At 35.8% G+C, this 21,991-nt stretch overlaps 1 protein-coding gene across 1 annotated transcript in view; it reads left to right on the top strand.

The window, feature by feature from the left end:
- The window catches only part of nmo (serine/threonine-protein kinase nemo), a 126,710-nt gene that overhangs the window by 80,090 nt on the left and 24,629 nt on the right, over positions 1-21,991 (top strand). Inside the window, exons 4-8 of the mRNA XM_085482773.1 lie at positions 6,959-7,065; positions 18,948-19,033; positions 19,242-19,451; positions 20,423-20,611; positions 21,353-21,554. Of these exons, the coding sequence (XP_085338899.1) occupies positions 6,959-7,065; positions 18,948-19,033; positions 19,242-19,451; positions 20,423-20,611; positions 21,353-21,554 (794 nt within the window). The remainder of the gene's footprint in view (positions 1-6,958; positions 7,066-18,947; positions 19,034-19,241; positions 19,452-20,422; positions 20,612-21,352; positions 21,555-21,991) is intronic.

Genomic DNA, 21,991 nt, shown 5'->3' with positions numbered 1-21,991 from the left:
TGGCTGATTACAGCTTCCTGCCGCGTTCAGCTTCTTCGAGGCATATCGAGTATCGCGCTCTGCGGATATCGATCGCAAGAACAGTTTTTGGTCGGGCTGTAGAGGGTCTTTGTTCGCATTTCATCTCTTTTCCTTCTATTTTCTCTTTCCATTCTCACTTGGCATTCATATATAAAATTTTATCGAATAGCTATCACTCTGAGTGATTATTAGAATTTGATTATACGAATGACAGAGAAAGAAAGAGATAGAGAGAGAAATGATTAGCTTTGAATAATCGGTTAATTAAAAATCACGTTATTTCTTAATTAAATGAAAAGTTCAATATTTTACAGGGAGTGTAATATTATTTCATATTTTGTTCGACGTCTTTAATTCACGATAATTATAAGAGTAATAAGTTTCAACTTTGTTTCCTCGATTTAAAGGATTAAGCTTTATAAGAGAAGTTTTGAAATCACAACAACGCAATCAGAAATTCATAACAGCTGGTATTATAAATTTAGAGATTTTACGAAAGAAGCACATATTCTGGAGGAATATAAAGAGGGAAATTTTAAATCTTTAGTGACATTTGCTATTTCCTTTTTATAAGAACCTCTGGTTTCAAGAAACATGTGTGAGTTTCGATATAATATTTTTTCAAAGACACAACTGATAAATGTCGATTGAAACAATTATTTCCTCTCACTGAAATTTTTCTCACTTTACGCATTTACTTATTAAATATTTACATTTCTCTAAATTTTATAATTATGTATTTTTTATTATTAAAATAATTCATTATCAATTTAAATAATTTGTATTAATTTATCTTTAAATATTTTTAAAAAATCTTATTATCCAATCTTTTCATTCAAAAATGAATTAAAATTAAAATTTCGAAATGAATTAATTTTCTCTTTAAAAAAAGAGGCAGACAAATGTTTTAAAATTATGCTTAATCAAATTTGTTCTATTGTATGCTTCTCTGATTTCCGGACAACAAGAAAAAAAAAAAAAAGAGTACAACTTTTAATACACCATGTATTCTCACGAAAAACGGGGTTAGTCGCTTTTTGTGGGATGAGCTCTGTTAGATCAAAAATAAGAAGAAATATGAGGGATCGTTATTCTTTGGGAGTATAACGTTCCCGTTTTTACGACGTTGCGAGAAATGCGTCATATCCGGAATCGATTCCTACGTCCTGACGAGTCGAGAATCCTGACAGAGCGAATCCTGCAGTTTCGACGAGAGATGCAGGGCGCTTTTAATTTCGAGGAATCGAAATGCGCAGCGTCGCGAAGGATTTATCGCCGAGACGTCTTTTTCTCGAATAGGTATACAGATATCCTGACGGGACGGGAAATCGACACGAGTCTCGAATCCTGAGACGTGGAATGGCGATTGAAAATGACGGAAAATCTTATCTCGACGCGAAAGAGAGAACTTGCATTTTGCTCGCGCTAAATAGACGCAGGCAGCAGCGATTCGAAATTTATACCGGGTGTCTGCATCGCGGATCCTCCAAGAGATTCATCGCGAAAGTATTTAAATGTATGCAAAATCGGGAGCGGAGCACGTGACTCCCCGGGGAAAAGAAAAGTCGGTAGGAAAAATCGCGGGAACTGATTCTGTATGCACTTCTCTCCCGGTTTTTAAACGGAATACGGTATGTCACGGGTATAATTAATCGCTTACTGTAGATTACTGCATTTATGCAACTCTCTCAACGTTCTTCTAAACTCATTAAATATTATCAATCAGATTTTAAATAATATATACTACGCGTTTGCGTGTGTGAATCTAGATAACGATCGAAACTATAAAATTATTATTCTTTAATAATAAACATTTCTTTGAGTAAAGAAAGTCTTACGCGTTAATATAAGTAGAAATAAAGATGATGAATAGAGATTTATTATTTTCTCTTTCTATTAAAATCTTATACTAAGCGTTCGCGTTTTCAAATAAATATTATATTTAATATTTTGCGATTGTATAGATATTTTTTAATTAACGTCTCTCGAAAAAGCATTTATTTTCCACGAAGTTATTGAAAAATAATTTATTCGAATTTCTATCAACGGTACCGTATATACAGGGTGTCCGGTAACTAACGGACCAATGATTAAGGACGGATTCTCTGGCCAATTTGGAGACGATTTTTCCTTAGCAAAAATGTTGAGAAGTCAATAATTTTCGAGTTATAAGCGATTGAAAAAATGGGTCTTTTGAAAACTAAACGTTTTGGAGTTAAAAGTCTAACATAATTATATTCTTCAGTTAATTTCAGGTAGAGTTTACTATAATAAAATTTTAATTTGAGGCTTAGAGTTATAAAGATACATAATGACAAATATTGGAAAGTTGTAAAAACTGATGACCTTTTTCGACATTTTCGCTGAGGAAAAATCGTTCCCAAATTGACCAAAGAATCCATTTGTGATCGTTGGTCCGTTAGTTACCGGACACCCTGTATAAATATTTCCTCGATTCTTTGAAATTCGCAAATTTTTTCGGCACGGTATCGAGAATTCTCTATCTTTCCTTCTCTCTGTCGGCCTTTCGAAGTCATTCACGCGAGTCGAGTTCGAACTCGGTTGACCGGTCGGACGAGCCGGATCGGCCTTGCTCGAACACCTCGGAGTCTAAGCCTCCATCATCATCATCATCATCATCATCATCATCATCATCATCAACTTCGTCTTCGTTGTCGACCACTTCTTTGTTACCCAGTCCGGTCACAAATAATCTGAAAGGCCGCCGCCGATATTTGTCCCCAAGAGAAGCACCAGAAGTGCAGTAACCCGATATTCTCTCGTCCGATACTCATCCGATATTGAATTTTCATTCGCATTCTAGATACAAAGACGTGTAATAGGGAATTTTAACAAAACGGTATGATTAACACGTGATTTCTGTCATCGTCGTTGCTAAGATAAAATCGAAGCGCCCAAACCAAAAAATTCATTTATCAATTCGATGTTAAATCATGAAATTCTCGAGATATTTTGGTCAACAATAAAGTTAAAATTAACACGCTGGGAGTCAAGGAAAAGTTTATATTTATGTGATAAAAAATGTCAAATTGTTGAGACAAATGTAGGACAATGTGAAAAAATCCAGATAAATAGTATACAATTTCCTGCGCATGACAATACCCGGTTTTCCAGATTTAAACAAAACAGTGATTTCTGTCATCGTCGTTGCTAAGGGAAAATCGAAGCGCGAATTTATATAACAGATACTATATATAATAAATTCCAAAGAACACGCCGAATGATCCAATATGACGCGAATCTCCGCCAATTTATTTACGAGACGTGGAGAACTCGCAGCGAGAATTCGCGCATCTCCAGAGCCTCTTCCAGGTTCTTCTTCCTTGGCGGTGAGCAATACCGGACGAGAGAATGGCGAGGGGAACGAAGACCGGGTGAAAGAGAGAGATCGAAAGGGAAGGGAAGGAAAGACGGGAGAAAACGGCAGGATATTCAATTCCCTTCGCGTCGGCTCGACGCGACGCGAAGCGGAGAGATGATGCTAGGGGCAACTCTCGCTTTGTCCAGGAACCGGTCGACGTGCCTACCAGGAGGCAGGCAGGCACGCATCGATCCGCCAATCGTGCGGCGGTGCCTTAAGCACGTTGCACAACGTTGCCGCCGACTACGACGAGCTTTTTCGGGAGAAAAGCTCCCGTATTTTTTTTTTAACGCGGGAAAATTATCTTTCGGCGACAGATTTATTGGGATCGAAAATTTCGGGAAGATTTTGTCTCCTCGCGAGAAAATATCGAGACAGCTATAATTTTCGCGTCCGGGAAGAACGGTGGTTTGCGCTTTTCGGGACTTTAAATCCTTTCCCTCTTTTCCTGTCTCGGGGAAAATATATCCCCTGACAGTTCGCTCTCTCTCACCGGAAAACTCTCCGGTGCGCAAAGTCGCCCTAAGGCTATCGCTTCTCATCTATCGCGTTGCCGCCTTCGCAGTGGAATGCAAAAAAAAAAAAAAACATTTCTTCGTATCGAGATATATATTTACAATTTAATGCTTATGTTGAATTAGTAAATTTTTATATTTTTTGATAATGGACGAAATCGCGATAAAAATAGAGATGAAATTTATTCTCTCCTATATAACGCTGTCAATCTAGAATAGAATATTAATTTCGATTTGACGAATATTTGTACTAAAGCTGTGAGCAATCGCGATGGGAAGAAATATTCTTTTTATGCGGGAGATAAAGAGAAATCGCTTAAGAACGATTTAAAGAAAGCAAAGTCGAAACTCACCCTTTTCGACGAACCGTGGCATGATTTTCCCGGCGAGATCCCGGCGGTTGTTTGCGTCGAAAGACATGCAAAGGCCATCAATCATGTCCTGAAACAAGCAATAGAGATGTTACGAGACGTAGCGAAGAAATATCGCATTTCTGTAATCGTAAAGTTCAATTCGAGAACGAGCACTCGTTGAAACAAATAGCTTTCAGCTATACAGGTTTTTTTTATGCTGTAAAAGAGATACGAAACCTATGTTTCTTCAAATAAAATGGTGCACTAGTAAATAATATAAATTGTTCGGCGGCGCATATAAATTTAAATATTTATGACTTTTATGAAGAAGCCATATTGATATTTCGCAAATGATACGAAAAATTACTTCGAAATCTCACATCCAATCCTACCAAAAAGTTCACCTAAGAGCTGATGAAGAGTAACGTGTTACTTTTTATGTTCAATTTTCGAAGCTTTAATGAAATTCAATTTTATGTTTAACTGCACACAGACAGAACGCCATAAAATTGAAAATAATTTCAATCGCTTATAAACCATAAAGACGATATCTCTAAATTGACTGATTGTGAGACGAAACTAAATTCCTCTTTTTGCATTCTTTATTATTTATGGTTTCCGACAACTCTGGTCCATTTCGTATATATCCTTCTCAACGCTTCAATTATCAAACGGTAATTATGCGTCACGAACACTATGGACAGTACTCTACCTCGTTTCGCATCGCGAAATCGAAACGTCAAGGGTTGATAATTCAAAGGGGACCAACGTACTCACTCTCGAGTCTCTTTGATCGCAATCGATCGAAACCTCGTATAGCCAGACGCAATAATAATAGTTTTCGATTTATTCATTAATAATTTTTCCATAATTGATAGAAAAGAACAATAAATTTGACGTCGTCTTTTTAATAAAGAGCGATGAAAGATTTATGATATCGACAAAGTCACCGAAATTGTGACGGTTTGAAATCCTGGTTCCAACTTGTCTCTCCGCACACAAGTCAGAGTTTGAGATCTCGCAGCCTCTCTCCTTCTCACTCTCACTCTCTTTCTCTTTTGACTTGCATACCGCGCCAGGTTCGCGCCACGGCAGCCTCTACCTGCATTCCAGCTTACCCGGTCGACCTCATTCCGCCATTATATTATTTCGTTCGTTCTCTTGGCTATCTCGATATTCTCTTAAACATTGTCCCTCGTACTGGGCTTGTTTGCCCGAAAGCGAGTTTTCGCGATCGAATTATGTCACACGACGTCGCGTCATCCCTGACATTGTGCTGGCGATTTCGAGATCATGTCCTCGATATTTCCGCGACGAAACAATATCACTCATCGAAAATCGTGTAAACGTAACTTGGAAAAGAAGAAAAAAAAATATATATATATATATATATCGGTATAAAAAATAAACAAAATGATTTTTAATTTTTTATATTGTATATATATTTTTTCATTTATAGGAAAAAACTTCTCTTGACAGAAAGATAAAATTAACGTTGAGATCGAGAAAGAGAAACTCGAACTGTCGAACTTTAATCTTTGATTTTTAACATTGCGATTTTTTTATTCACTTTTTCGCGATCGAGTTATTGTATTCATCTTCGTAAAATCGCATCTTTCGGTAGCGATAGAAGATCAGCTCTCTATCTTTCTTGGCATTATGATCATCGACAATCGTATTCATTACAAGCAGATTCGATCACTGTCAGTAGCAGACAAATAAATAGCATCGATATTCATTATCTGTTACGTTATTCCGGACGATCGGGTGCGTGTTCGGGTCATTCGCCAAATGCATTCGTATATAGACTATAAATCAACTGCCGCGAAAATATTAACTCTCTCGACCGCACACGTGACACAGATATTTCACGACGGACGCGATCGCACGCGTGTTACTTTACACCGCGTTACAGCGCGATTGCATTTTTATGCCGGACGTTGATGGATTGGTACGATCCGGTGACGGATTATTCGCGGTAGCTATTGCGTGTCCAGATATATGCAAAAATTTGTCTCTCTCAAAGGTCTATAAGTAATCATTATATCGTTTTATTTACGACAATTTAGCAAATAATAAAATAGTATTCGCATAATGAATATATGTAGGCACAATAATAAATAAATATATATATATATATATACAGAGCATACATCTAATATATTATAATAATAAAATATTATTTATGATATTCGTGATAAACATCGAGAAAGTATTAAACGCGAAATAAAATAATAACTCAATTAAATTTACTTTATCATATGTTAATTAATGCTCCAATTAATATTCCGCGCAGATACAATTTGATATTTTATTCCGACATATTTAAATTAATATTCATATAATAAATTAAGTAAACATTTTTAGTCTCCAACATTTTCCTGATATAATTGCGTTGAGAAAAATAAATTAGATAAAGTTTAGTTTAGGTAAAAACCAAAAAGCATTTGGAGTCGTTTGGCTCTTTCCGCGATATTATCTAGCCGAGGCGTGTCACAATTATATTTGACACGCCAAAAATAGAACCGGCGGATTAAGTCATCGCGAAATTAGTCGATCCCTTCTACAGGTGCGATGTAACGATCCGGGATCACTCGCTAATTGCTAGTCATTGAGGCGCACGCGCACGATTTAGCATAATACACGAGCGATCATAATCGATAAATTCCTTAACGAGCGCGACACAGATATGTGATCACCGAGCTGCTCCAGAGCGACCTGCACAAGATCATCGTGAGTCCACAGCATCTCAGCCCGGACCACATCAAGGTCTTCCTTTATCAGATCCTGCGAGGTAAGTGTCAGCAATTTTATCGATTTTTTTATCGCACGTTTAATTACGGGTTAGATTGTTTTCAACCGTGATAAGAACGTGGAATATTTTAACATGTGTGTGTGTGTTATATATTAAAAAAATTTAAATATATATAAAGGGATATATATTTTTATTTACTCCTAAATCGAAATTAAAAGAACGTAGCTGAGATGCAATACAAGCGGTTACTAACTAGTAGGTCAGCTCTTAAGACACAATGGGTATACACGTTCTCAGTAGGAAGCAAAACCCATAGAGAAAGCGAGAAGGGGCACGAGAGAGGATGGGAAAGTTCGAACTTAGAACTCCCAGGGCGACGAAGGTTGGTCCAGTCTCTAGACGACCTCTCAGGAGTAGTTGAGGTCGAGATTCCGAGATAGTCTGCCAGGTGGAATGGGAGAGAAAAAGTGGAAGGAAAGGAGAGAGGGAGAATAAGACGAGACGAGAATGGCGAAAGAGGGAGGAAGTCGAGGCTTATAAAAATCCACGAGTAGCATATTGCTTGTGTCGTCACCAGGTTTGGCTGGCGGACGAAGGAAGGGAGATCGCGAGGGTGGGAGAACCGAGATAAACAGGATCGTTTCTATTCATCCCTCGGGATCATCCCGGTGATCTCGACGCTTCCATATCGTCCTTACATTGTCTGGCTCGCCGAATTACCTGTTTCTCTCCGTGCGTCTCTCCTCTACTGAAAAATGTCCTTTCGTTTATTTTTCTTTTTTGATCAGTCTACCGCTATTTTTCTTCTTTCTCCAAAAAGAAAGGTGCGAGGTGCCTATTCTCTCGTGACTTATTTTCAGTGTAATCAATATGTACTACGTGATTTCTTTAATGTGAAAGATTTATATATATAGATATGAATGAAGTATATTAATAAAGAAAAAATCTAAGTGTGAGAAGAAACAAGATAATAATTCTTACAAATTATTCATCTTTCTGGGAATATGAAAAATTTGAGATTTTTGATAGAGGTCGTGTAATTGCACCGAGTTGAGCAATTATATATAATCTTTTATTGTGAGAGTTTGTGTCCTTTTCTGTGTCGCGTTGATTATCCAAAAATACAGGATAAACATCTCTCATCGAACTAGAGAAAGAGAGAAGAACGGATCAAAGGGTCGCGCGGATTAAAGGGTCGACTTAAAAAAAATGTGACGTCTGGAAATGAAATTCCACGGTGATGATACACAAACGTATAAAAGCTGTTGTCTCGACGCTCGAAATTCCTCGGTCAAGAAAGCTCGAGACTCGTTTTGTTTCTTGAGTTTGCTGCTCTCTTTCTGTCGAATATTAATTTCAAATATTATAACATATATAAAGAAAAATCGAGACTTATTAAAATAAATAAAACAAACTGAGATTTGTGTTCAACAGTCGAACAGCATGTTATCCGTCATATATTTTCACGAAATACTATATTGGGATGTATGTGGCAAGCAACTATTTACGATGGTCAATCGCGGGCTTTTTATTGGACGTGGAAAGAATGGTGACCTAGTGAACCGTCTTTTCGCACGATCGATTTTGCTTATATCGCAGCACTCGACGAAATGAAATCGCCGACAAAGAGAGACTACGTCTGCGATAGAGAGAGAGAGAGAGAAGAGGATGAAGGAAAAAATAGACCAGAGAAACGAGAGAACGTGCCGTAACACGTTAAATTCGTTACGCTTCTTTTTTTGCTGTTTACGTTCCTAATCTCGAAAATCTGCATATATTGCGTCAAATTTAAAAGAAAAATTGCGACACCCTTGCAAAGTGTTATTAGTACATTCAGTATAATTTCTTCAATTAATCGAACAGATCGAAATAAGATTAGATAATCAATAAAAGAACGATCTATCTCGTATATTTTTCGTTATACAGCCGGTTATCAACGACAGTGTGCGTCGCGTTAATTCAAGATTCAGCGCGTTGCCGAACTCTTGTTTTACTTCCAGCCGCTTGTTTTCGAGGATAATTTGTCGCGACAACTCTCGTTCTTCTCTCGCGGGAGGATGCATCGAATCACGATGCGAAGAAGAGCTCGTCGGGTTCACCCTTCGCTTCCGCTCTCGCTGGAAGAAGATTTCTGGTGCAGCGCGAATGCGACGCGAGTGCAACGCGAGTGCAGCGAATCATTATGCGCTGGCCGACCGAGGCACACCGCTGTGAATAGTAATTTTTCCTCGTTTTCTCGTTATTAAGATCTTTCTTGTTTCATCACGGTGACGTCTTTTCCCTTTTTCTCCTGTATTTCTCTCCCCCTAGCTCTCTATTGCGATGAGATGTAGAGTCGCTCCTGAAATTACTGTCTTCGATACTCGCGAACTGATAGAAGAAAAGAAATGGTTTCTCGATGCAACGCATAATGCGATTGGAATAACGGAACGGTGATGAAATTGCATTTCGAGTTATGTTAATCTTCGATATCAAGAACTTTTCATTTATAAATAATAAGTGAAAAACTCTAAAATAGTTCAGTATGATTATAAGATTAATGGACAAAATTTGACAGTTTATATAATTAAATCAAAATATCGGTTTAATTTTAAAACATTTAACATTATTCTATGTAATCACAATTTTAATGTGTCATTAAAGAACTGTTAATTTAATTAATTGAATTAAATATAATATCTATAAAAAAAGCGACACATAAAAATCAGATTTCTTTGATAAAATAAAAATTATTATGACGTATCATAGAGATATGTAATTTCTAAAGTTTCTCGAATTTCTATTCCTAGCGTTAGCACGCGGATTAAGATTGCCGATAATTTTGCATTTGCTATTCTCGTGTTCATAATTTCGTGTCTAGCCGACGTCGAGCGAGCGATTTTCGCGTCGCGGTTCGTTATCTTCTTTGTGCGAAATATATTGCTATCGCGAGGAGCAAGAGAAGCTGCGCTCGTCGATCTTGGTCCAGGACCGATTCTCTCGGTCGTATCCATCGGTCAACGTCCTTACGAGTTCGACCCAGGCACCCGTTCCTCGGGCTTGTCCGAGCTTCTGCGCGTTTCAACGGTACATTTCTCCAGACGGAGAATGATGCCGTGAACCGGAAAGCGAGCGGCACGCGTTTTCGACGTCTCCTATAAAGACCCGCCGCGTTTCCGCGCGTAAGTCATCATCGCAGTTTGGACGCGCTCAACGCATTAATCCTCGGTATTTTCACTCCAAGAATATAAATTAGATCAAGGTATTTCGATGTAACGTCAAATTTTTCTTAAGAAATATTTTTATCAGTATAATAATTTATAGCTCATTTCGTCGATATTAATAACCGAAGAAATATATAACGCTTTGTTGATCAACAGGGTGTCCAGGAGACTCGGTGAAAAAAAAATCCCTGACTTTTTAGTATTATTTTTTCCAAATATATAATTTGTATATATCTATATGATAAATCAATTCAATGTTAAATTATGAAATTCTTGAGATATTTTTGTCAATAATAAAAAGATTCGGAAGTTAAAACAAAAATTTAAATCAATTATACAATCTGCATTATGTACGATAATCAAAACAAACGTGTCACTATAAACTATTTAAATAATCATCTTTTTTATTTATATTATATCAAGTTTTTTTTAGTTTTGTCTCTATCAAACACATTGAAATAAAATAACACGACGATGAAAATATAAATGAACGAACACGCTATAAATGAATCAATTTTTAACACAGAAAATTATAAAAAATTTCAAATTATTGAGACAAATGTAGAATAATGTGAAAAAACCCAGATAAATAGTAAAACTTCCTGATATTTCCCCGACAATTTCAGATTTATCAAATTCCCTGACAATACCCGGTTTTCCAGATTTCCTTGATCGCTAGACACCTCGACTATTGTTGATCAATCAACATACTCGAAAATTCTTTCTTACTAACAAACTCTAATTAACACTAATATAACAAAATTTCAAGAGGCACACGTGACAAGCTAATGACATATAGAAGGAAAAAGCATTTAAACAGAATCTAGCTCGAACGATGACACACTTATCTCGATTCTGCGTCTCGTAACGATCATCGTTGACCGTCGCAAAAAAAAAAAAAAAAAAAAAAAAAAATGTTTCGAAATTTCCCACCCGGTATAGCGCGACGCGTAAAGCCCGGATAGATAGAGCAGAGAGCAGCGAGCTTCTCTTCTTCTCTTGACTGGTCCGAAACCAGTCCTGCCGCCGCCCATCCGTGACCCCGGACCCCGTCATCCGGTCGGCTCTGGCTTCTCCTCCACCACCACCACATTGGTTAACCTCGCTGCTCTTGCCCCTTCGTATTTTGCATCCTCCTGCCGCCTCCTTCCTTCCGTTCCTCTGCCGCGAGACGTTTTAATTAAAGAGCAACATCTTTTCGAAGGAAACTTGTGGCGCGTTTCTTCTTTTCATTCGGCAATAAGGTGCCACTATTGTACACTAATAAATCGCTATCTTGTATAGCTAAAACAAGCGATACCGTTTCGATTTAGACGGAAGGAAAATGAAAGCAGTTGTCGAATATTACATTTTAAAGACTTGAATTTAATTTTGCCAAAAAGGGAGAAAGAGAGAGAGAGAGCGTGGTATTTAAGTCATTTCTATAAGAGCGATAAAACTTTTATATATTATGTATTTTCAAACTCGTTAAATCAATCTTATCTGATTGATTTTCTATTAATTTTGAATTTAAATATCAGAGATTATTTATATCAAGCATTTAAAAATATAGCAAATTAAACGAGAATTCATTACTCTGAAACTGATTAAAGAACATACAATCTGAAATTATTGGTCATCTACAACTTACTCAAAAATAGATCAATTATTCATTTGATTAAAAACTATAAATAAAAAAACTTACTGAGAACTGTGTAAAATATACTAATCATTATCTATAATTTCTTGAATTTTCACTTTTTATAATTTTACTGTCAAAAAAAAAATCCAGAAAGTATAGTTCCAAATTATGAAATCTATTTTTTTCCTCAAAATACTGCTTCGCAGACGCGATATCTTTTACTCGAAATTCACGATTGCGCACGTTAGAACGATACGTATAGTAGTAATTTCCGCGTGCGGTATGACAGCGCCGCGTCTGACTTGGGCGATTTATATGCTCGTACTACTTGCTAGTGGTCGCGATCGACGTCAGACGCATCTTAATGAGCGAATTACACGCTGTGTAATCTCGCGCGCGTTTAAGTATAACACAGAGTAACATACAGAGGAGAAAAAGAAGAAGAAGAGAAAGACAGAGGGTGAGGGATGAGATAATTCAATTAAACGCCGCGGCGGATAACGTTTTTAATACAAACATTCGCGCGAAGGAACCGCCTTGCGCCATCGAATTAAGTATAATCAGGATAAGCTCTGCCGGGATAAATCCGGCGTTAAAATATTTTTTATTCATCTACGGATACCAATAATTGCGGTGAAACGGTTTAAAATGATAATTATGTACCGCGCGTGATGATGTTATTATATTCTTTAATAGTTTTTAATTCTATTCATTATGAATATTTGTATATAAATGTTAATTGCAACTCTGGAATTATGTTATAATAACGTCGAAGGCGACGAATTTTACAAGAATGATTTAAAGTATCACGTTAACATATAATTAATGTACTTTCTTTATATTGAGATATCATCTCTATAAGCGGTTTGTTCTTTTTCTCTTTTCTAAAATCACTACTGTATGCCGTGCCATAATTGGCACACTCCACGACATAATTACCAGCAATTAAATGAGTCTTTATTGACTTACGATCTGCGAGCGAACGAGGTTCTATGTCGTAACTTCTGCCGAACTTTTGCTTCGACTCGACGCTGAAAGTCGACAAAGTTAATAATTCAGTCTTGTTCTCGAGACCAAATATTAGCTCACATTCTCTCCAGTCCACTCGTCATTCTTCTACATTGTACATTAACAAACACCGACATTAAATCGATTGGAACCTCGCCAGAGAAGAGCAAACCTCCTTGGCTTTGCACGTTTTCGTCGCATGTGTGTGCGAGCCACGTGCAACAATCGCATCGAATAAATCAGTTTTTTAATTCGAGCTTTTATTCCGCATATCCAGTTATAAAATATCACCGACTCTTTATTTTATATAAAAAAAAATTAAAGACCGTAACTTCATAACGTTCTGGAGCTTTGTAATATTAATGTCGTTCTTTTGATAATATGCAATGAAAAAAAGAATTGGTTAACTTGACTGAATCTTTCAACTAAATATTATTTTGTTAATTGAACATATAAAAGTATTCTGTATATATAAATCAAATATTATATATATATTAAATCTAACAAAAGGTATATTTGGCTTAAATACAAATATATGTTCAATTCACAAAATAGTAATGTATAGTTGAAAGAGGTTTAGTCGAGTTAACAATTCTTTTTCTTTTTTTCAGTGCCGATAACGTAATTTTATAATTGTGTATTGTTAAAATAAATAAAAATATCTATTATATAACACACCTTTCGACTTGAAAGCCAGTTCTCGATGTGATGGTTTAAAATCTAATTTGACGATAAATGTATTACGAAAACAGGATGCATATGCTGAAAGTGCACAGGTCGATGCGTTGTACATAAGTGCACGCGTATGTACGCGGTATTAATTAGATTCAACGTCTGATCAGAATCGACTTAATCGACAGCAGGTGCATCGATCAAGGATAATGTTCTGAGAAACGACATGGCTATACATAGACGCAGCGAAGTTGAGTCCTTAATCAAGCACCTGGTAGAAACGAGGCGATCATGGAGGCGATACATTGTAAATTACACGACGTTCATTAAGTAGAATAATACGACGTGTGTCAATTATCCCAATAAAAATTATGTCATTACTGACAGATGAAATTACGTAATTGCGTGCAAAAGAAACTTGAAGAATTATCTCGTTGTTTTCGCAAAAATTCGAGATGCAATAATATTATTATTAGATTTTTTTTTCCTGAAAATTTTGATTTATCTAAAAATTCGTAATTTTATAATCCAGTATTAAAAAACGCATAAATTAATTTTCCCTTCCTAATTCAACAGACAATAACTATATATATATACACGATATAAAGTTTCGGAAATATATGGAAATAGAAAGGTTTCACGAGGCGCAGGAGAGGATATTTTCCACAAAGAGGCGAGCAAAATTTCGACGGAAGCGTGAAAGCTCGCAATCACAGTAACGTCGCTCTCGTACCTGTAACATTAACGGCGGTATTACCGGCGGCATTGTATTACGTTGTTATGGCTCGACAGCCATTTAATGTGACATTTAAGGTACACTTTACGGACTCCGATCCGTGTTACAGGAAGCTGCGCGACGGCACTTATGCAAATTCTTTTCTGTCTCGCGTATCAGCGAGATAAATTAGTCGACGCGAGGATTAACATCGAGTGATTAATGCGGAGTGATTAACATGAATGACCGATTAACTGCCCGTTAACTTGATCTAGGGAGCTTTCAACGCGCGGCCGATTATCGCAAGCTCCTGTATAGATTTCTCGTTTAATAATCATCGTGCGGGATTTACAAATTCACTCCTTCATCAATTTCCTGATTTTACGATTATTTAAATGAATCAAATTCTAAACAGAAACTTGGCTGCTAAAACAATCTCAGGTGGTTGCGCGCGTGCAACGCGGTTATCGGCCTCGACAAAAATAAGCTCGCGCAAGCTTTCTTGTTTACGGCGATTGCGATGACGTGGCCGCAGAGGACGCGGGTATCAAAATTAACCGCTTAATAGCATCGCGTGCGACGCAGTCTGATATTTGAATATTCGCGAATATTTAGATAACAGAGCTTAAATCAGAATTATAGAAAAATTGTATATTCAGTTTTATATACAGAAACAGATATTTTTAAATATAGAATTAATAATACGAATACAAATTATAATTATATATTCGTAATATAAACTCGAGAGAGTATTTTTCAATTATGTTTTTTAATTATTAAACGACGAAATTCGTAAATAATTTTCATATATATTTAATATGGGAGACTTAAGTGATATACTTATTCGAATAAAATAATCGGACTGGGCGAGGGAGTAATTATGTTCTGTCGATGAAACGACTTTTTGAATATTGAAAAATACGCGGAAGAGGTAAAATAGCCAGAGTAATTTCAGCGTCAGCCGAACACTGTCATTATCGGGTTCATTGTACTTAAAACTATTGGCATTCCTCTAGTCGGCCGGCTGATTTCTTATTTCTTCTCCTATCCGGACCGTCGAGAGAGGTCGACGGTCCTCAATTACTGACGTACGAAAGTCAAGGTCTTTCTTCGGAGAACCCTGGTTTCACTTCGGCTATCGACCTCAAGGTCGGCAATTTTATTCGGCAGATCAAAATAATCTGTGTGGCCTTATTTCCATTTTATATATAGCAATAATAATGATTTTTTTTCGGAATACAAGGATTCTCGACCGATCGATCTGGATTTTTTTTTTTTTACAGCAAAACTGTATTGATTGATTTGAAATTAATTCGATTTAAATGAAACGAATATGAAAATATATAACTAAATTCTCGTGTCACAAGACTCGTCCACAGCTGATCAACATTAATTGTTTTCTTTCGTCGTTTCTTTTCTACGCACCGCTAATTTAGAAAAAGAGAGTTCTTATATTTGCGTTATCGGGTAAATGACGCGCGTGTAAATTTGCATAGATAGCGAGATAAGAACGCGACTCGCCTAATTTCGATGACAAAGGACATTAAATAAACGGAATATTCATAAGTGGCCCATTGATGGACTTTAATTAGCGACCGCGTGCGCGGCTAATTAATCACCCCAGATATAAAACGAATTCGCGTTTTATTTGATGTTGTCAAATCTCGTCGAATTTAATCGATTATATAATAACTTAGTTGAGTGCATAACATATGACAGATATGATAAAAATGCAAAACTATTTAAAATATTTTAAAACATTTTATGTTTACACGTTTTCAAAGAAATCTTTAGTACAAGTTACAATTTTTGATTAAAACCAAGATTTATCTTCTACGTTTAATTTGCAAAACTTGGTAATTATCAATAGTTTTTCTTCAAATTATTAGTTCAAAAATTATTTATTCTTCGTCCTCGAGGAGGATATGATACGTTACTTATTATTTTTAAAACTCATGTATTTGCAAATATTCGCGTACATTTTATCTACTTTTTCTTTTTTTTTATACACTTAGACGCGAAATATTTTTCTTGTAAAAAAAAGAAGATGAATTTATTTGCAAACATATATAATATTCGATTAAAAGTCGCGGCAGTTGAGTGAACTTTTCACGCTATTTGAACAAACGCGGGCAAAGACTCCGGTTCGACGAGAGAGCCTTCGGGATGCGAGTTAATCGCGTGCGAACGGACACGATAATAAGAACGGCGTTCGGTATAGCAAACCCGAACGAGAAACTTTAATTACGACAGGGCGGATTCGGAACGGAACATCCCAGGCTCGACAAACTACCCTCGAAACGACGGATTATCCTCGGTATAACTGAGTTTTATTGTGAGAAAGACCGGGACCCGAATGTTCGTGGTGTGACTCATTCAGCATCGTGATAATTGGACGACGATTTCAGAGACGATTGTGTATTTCAGAGAGACGACTGTGCGTAATAAATTATATAAAAGTATTAGATAGATATATATATATATATATATATATATTTAAAGATGAGCAAATATATAAATTACGGTCACACTGAAAAAAAAAGACTAAATTAATACATATTTAGTTCAATACTGCCAAACGAATCATTTATTTGAAACAAATTAATATTTATTTTGAAAAGGATTTTCTTATATCAAATAAATATTATTAGTTTCAAATAAATGATTCATTTGGCAGTAATGAAATAATTGCTTATTCGAATTAAATAAATTTTTCTTTTTAGTGCAATTTTGATAAATCATCTTTTATTTTAATTCTATTTTGTCCGTGCAATAGTATTTCATAATAATTAATTTTTCAATGATCTGTGTGTTACGTTTTATTCTCTCGGGGCTGTTCTATTTTCTAAAATTTTCTTCGAATTTTAACGAATAAAAGGAATAAATGAGAGGGAAGTTGTACATTTCCAGGTTCTATAGCTCATCAATGTGTTGTATCTTAACGTACACCGTGTTTCGTAAAATACATCGTATTTTCACGCAAATGAAGGGCGAAAATGGTCGATTGGTCGACAGGGATGGATCGTGAAACACGAAAGGAATCTCGTTACGATCCTGCTTACGTTGCCGCTCAACCTGTCATTTCTCACCCTCCACGTGCGGGAGAGAAATCACCCGCCTCGAAATGAGGCGAGAAAACAAAGGGAAACGAAAGAGCTCTCGCGTAACCTCTATAAATTACGTCGATTTCGTAATACTAATACGCTAAACTAATTCAAGAAATTAATTCCATGCCATGTCGAACATCTTATGCATCGATTGTCAGCGATGATTAATTAAAACGTCACACACGTCATTCGTTTATTTATAAAATAAGAGGAGAATGTGCGATCGAATTGGAAACGCCCCCAACTACTCTCATCCCATTTTACGGTATTCGTCGATCGATAACGGGGCAACGTTTACGGTTTATCGTTAAATTCAACGTCCGACTTTTCCCTCAACCAAGCAGTCTATCGGCCGTTTTATTTCTACATACTATAAATAATTAATTCAAACAAGTGAAAAGTGCTTTTCTACCTATATAATTTTATCTTCGAATTTTCAAATTATTCAGAATTTAGATATATATATTTAGAATTATAACTATTATAAGTATTATATATTTATGTGTGTATGTATGTGTATGTTAATATCAATATAACACAAGAAACTTGTGTCAAAATTATGAAAATGAAGAAGCAAGAAAGCGTGCCACATTTTAATCGATATTGTTATAAGTTTACGTTTAAGTGTCATGAAATTAATAGCGGTTAATTTATGATATTGTGAAATTGCAATTTATAATATAATATAAATTTATAAAGCCAACTTTTCTTGACTTTCTTAAATTTATTTCTTGACATTTTATAAATTTTCTTTCTCGCAATTTCTCCTTACATTTTAATAAATAAAATTTAACAGTTCAAATAATTGTGATGGCAAAATGTTAATTAAAAACAAATCAATAATTAAAATATTTCTAAATTGTGTCGCACACATTCCGTGAGAGTATGCTGAATATAAAAATTATATTTGATATATCAATTAATGCGATTAAAATGCAAAGAAACGCGTGATTTTATAAATATACTTTTATGCATCGTGATTATTATAGTAAAGCGAGTAAATTTAGTTATCAGTGTCGAATTTGCGCGGAAACCGCGGAGATCGAATTTAATCGGCGAGAATTTTCACGACAAAACAATAACCTATTTTTGATTAAGCCCGACATAATCTTCGTTCCGAAGTGACCCGAATTTTCATCGGCGCGAAAATGGAGTTCGCGTCGACGCGAACGACATGTCATGTCACAATTTCGATGTTTTGTCAGCTTGTCACGCCGGCATGAAAAATTCTTCCATCAATATCGTTTTCGCAGCCTCGTATGAGCGAGACGGCGGCGATCGCATCAACTTTCACGATCGATGAAGCTCCATGCTCTCGTTTAATTCCCACCGATGTACATTAAATGCGTCTAGCGAACGAATCATTAATTTAATTCCAATGGTTTTTCTCACGAGAAATTTGTAATTATTTATTATTGTTATTCGAGAAAACGCGATTTCAAGTAAATTCTATTTTTACCTTGTACCTTTCGCGCATTTCTTATTCGATAATTAAAAAAAGCATTGATATATTTCAAACTTTTAATATTTCCGCTGCGATCAATTATAGATAAGTTTATATATATAACTTGTGCGACAAATATTATTGCTTCCAGGCCTCAAGTATCTTCACTCGGCCCGAATTCTTCACAGGGATATCAAACCGGGGAATCTCCTAGTGAACAGCAATTGCGTACTAAAAGTGAGTATTGATTTAAACATTGAAACCTAAATATCAATCTCATTTCTCGGTCGATTCAAATTTAACGATAAGAAAGTACGAGAATATAACGAAAGAATCTTCTATTCGAGTTTTATTTCTAAAATTGATCTGTTGTATCTACAAGCTGTCATAATATTTATTCGTCGCGGCTAAAAACACACAACGGGGGTGTTCTCTTTTTCTTCAGATCTGTGATTTCGGATTGGCGCGGGTGGCGGAGCCTGACCAGAACGTGCACATGACCCAGGAAGTGGTGACACAGTATTATCGCGCGCCGGAAATCCTGATGGGTGCGCGGCATTATACCGCCGCGGTGGATGTGTGGAGTGTCGGCTGCATCTTTGGCGAGCTGCTACGCCGGCGAATCCTCTTCCAGGCCCAGAGCCCCGTGCAACAGGTGAGGCCGATGGGCCCAATTCGCGTTCAGACTCGATGACAAAAATTCATCCTCACTTTTTCAAACTTTCCCCAAGACCAGAAATTCATGTCTTCCCTCGCTTTTTAGTATTATTTTTTCCAAATATGAAAATATAAATTAACGCACACGCTGTAGACGAATTGATTTTTGACAGCACAGAAAATTAGCGTGCTAGGAGTCAAGGAAAAGTTTATATTTATTTAATAAAAAATTTAATGAGACATTTCAAATTATTAAGACAAATAATGTGAAAAATCAAGATAAAAGTAAAATTTCTTGATTTTTCCCTGACAATTCCAGATTTATAAAATGCCCAATTTTCCAGATTTCCCCGACTGTTAGACTGGCGTTTTTATTATTATTTTTTTTTAATAGAAAACACTTGTGTCTCGCTTACATTAATTAAATTCTTTCTAATTCTAACTATGACTAATCTGATCATCTAAAAATATGTCTCAATCGGTGATAGAATCTCATTATTGCAATCCATTTATCGATTATTAAAATTAGGAAAAATTAAGCTTCTTGTGACAATATTTTTTTCAATTTTATTTACATTTTTGTAGATTTTAATCTTGCGTGAAGCTTTCATACCTTTTACTGTCGTAAAAATAATAAAACTGATAAATTCAATTTTAATCATATACAATAGCGGAACCTTGATTAAAAATTTTAATATAACTCACATCTCAAACAAAAATGAATTAGGAGATAATCTGACACGAGCAGAATATATTTGAATATAAATTAATTATTATTTTACTTTCTCACTTGAAAAGGGCCACAACCATATGGTCGAAACGTCGTGAAATTGAATAAACGATTTTATCTGCTAGTTTGATCGATTATTTCCGTAATTTATATTTGAATATATAAGACACTCGAAGAAAGCGGAAATATTATACGATCGAAAGTTGACATAAAAATGCGAATTCTCTATCCGATTGCAGCTCGAGTTAATCACGGAACTACTGGGTTCGCCTACTCTTGAAGAGATGAGGTACGCGTGCGAGGGTGCAAAGTCTCATATGTTGAGAAGGGCACAGAAGCCGCCATCGCTCGCGACCCTGTATAATCTCAGTAGCCAGGCAACGCACGAGGCCGTCCATTTGCTTTGCCAGATGCTAGTCTTCGATCCCGTAAGTTTCCCTTCCGAAATAGCGCGTTATTTCTTTATATCAATTTCATTTCATACATCATTTAATAATACATAATTTCAATTTTAATTGATGCATGTGATTCTTTTTTATTTTCCTTAATAAGAGAGGTCTTGAAGATTTAATATATATTTTGTCATGTTTTATTATTTTAATATATTTTTATCAATATATTTTCGTTCTTGGTCATGGGAGATTTTATTTGAAGAAATTTAAAAAAAAGCACATCTCTAATTAGGATGTAATAATATCTCAATCTGAGTTTTTTAAAAGAATTATTACTGAGCATAGAGCAAAAGAATAATTACGAAGACAATGATCTTTTTGAAACTTTCTCGCGTAGACATTATATTTAATTTCATTCTTCGATGAAAATTTCACATTTGTAGATCCCATCAAATTGTTTCTTCACAAGACTATTATCCTTCTCTACGCGAAATTTCATCTATCACTTCTAATTAACAAATAATTAGTACAGTGTCGGTTTTCACGCTTTATGATTGTTAACGTCAGTCATTAATTTTGTTATATATTTATTTAGATTGATAATGATGAAAATATATTGTCGAAATGCACGTTCCTGCTCCACATGTCATTTCGGATTGAGCTGAAATTCGTTTCACTCTGCGGTTTGCGAGCGGCACGAAACGTTGCCACTTGGTTTTTCATTTTACGAAGATTTATCGATTCTGCTCCCTATCCTATGATCCTATTATTGCGCAGGATAAGAGGATCACCGTAGTGGACGCCCTGGCGCATCCTTATCTGGACGAGGGACGGTTGCGGTATCATTCATGCATGTGTACGTGCTGCTATACGACGAGCGCAGGCATGAGACAGTACAGGGTGGATTTCGAGCCTTCGGCCGCCCATCCGTTCGACGATCTCTGGGAGCGAAAGCTCACGAGCGTGCAGCAAGTGAAAGGTGAGAAATTTCGCAGTGTCGAAGTAAGAGAGAAAAAAGCCAGCAGACTCGAGGAAAAAAATTCCCTCACTTTTTAGTATTATTTTTTCCAAATATATCATTTGCATATATCTCATCAGTTCGATGTTAAATCATGAAATCCTTGAGATATTTTTGTCAATGAAAAAGTTTAGAAGTTAACAAAATTTTAATTACGATACAGAACGATTCTTTTTATATTTTTATAATAAATAAATAACTTTAATTTTGATTTCTAATATTGAGAATAGTTGATATGATATTTAGAGTATTATGTAAAAATCGGATAATTACTTTTTGTTCTATTTACGAATTTAACTTTTTTTTTCACTTTTTTACATTAAATTTTGTGCAAAGCACAACTGAAGTTGAAAGCTGGATTTTGCGGTGTACAAATTGCGGCATGAATCTCGATATAT

Source organism: Nylanderia fulva, unplaced genomic scaffold (genome assembly GCF_048542155.1).
Source record: "Nylanderia fulva isolate GAGA-0341 unplaced genomic scaffold, ASM4854215v1 Scaffold22, whole genome shotgun sequence".
NCBI classification, from domain to species: Eukaryota; Metazoa; Arthropoda; class Insecta; order Hymenoptera; family Formicidae; genus Nylanderia; species Nylanderia fulva.
Note: the sequence above shows the minus strand (reverse complement) of the source record. Positions and strands in the feature narration are given on the sequence as shown.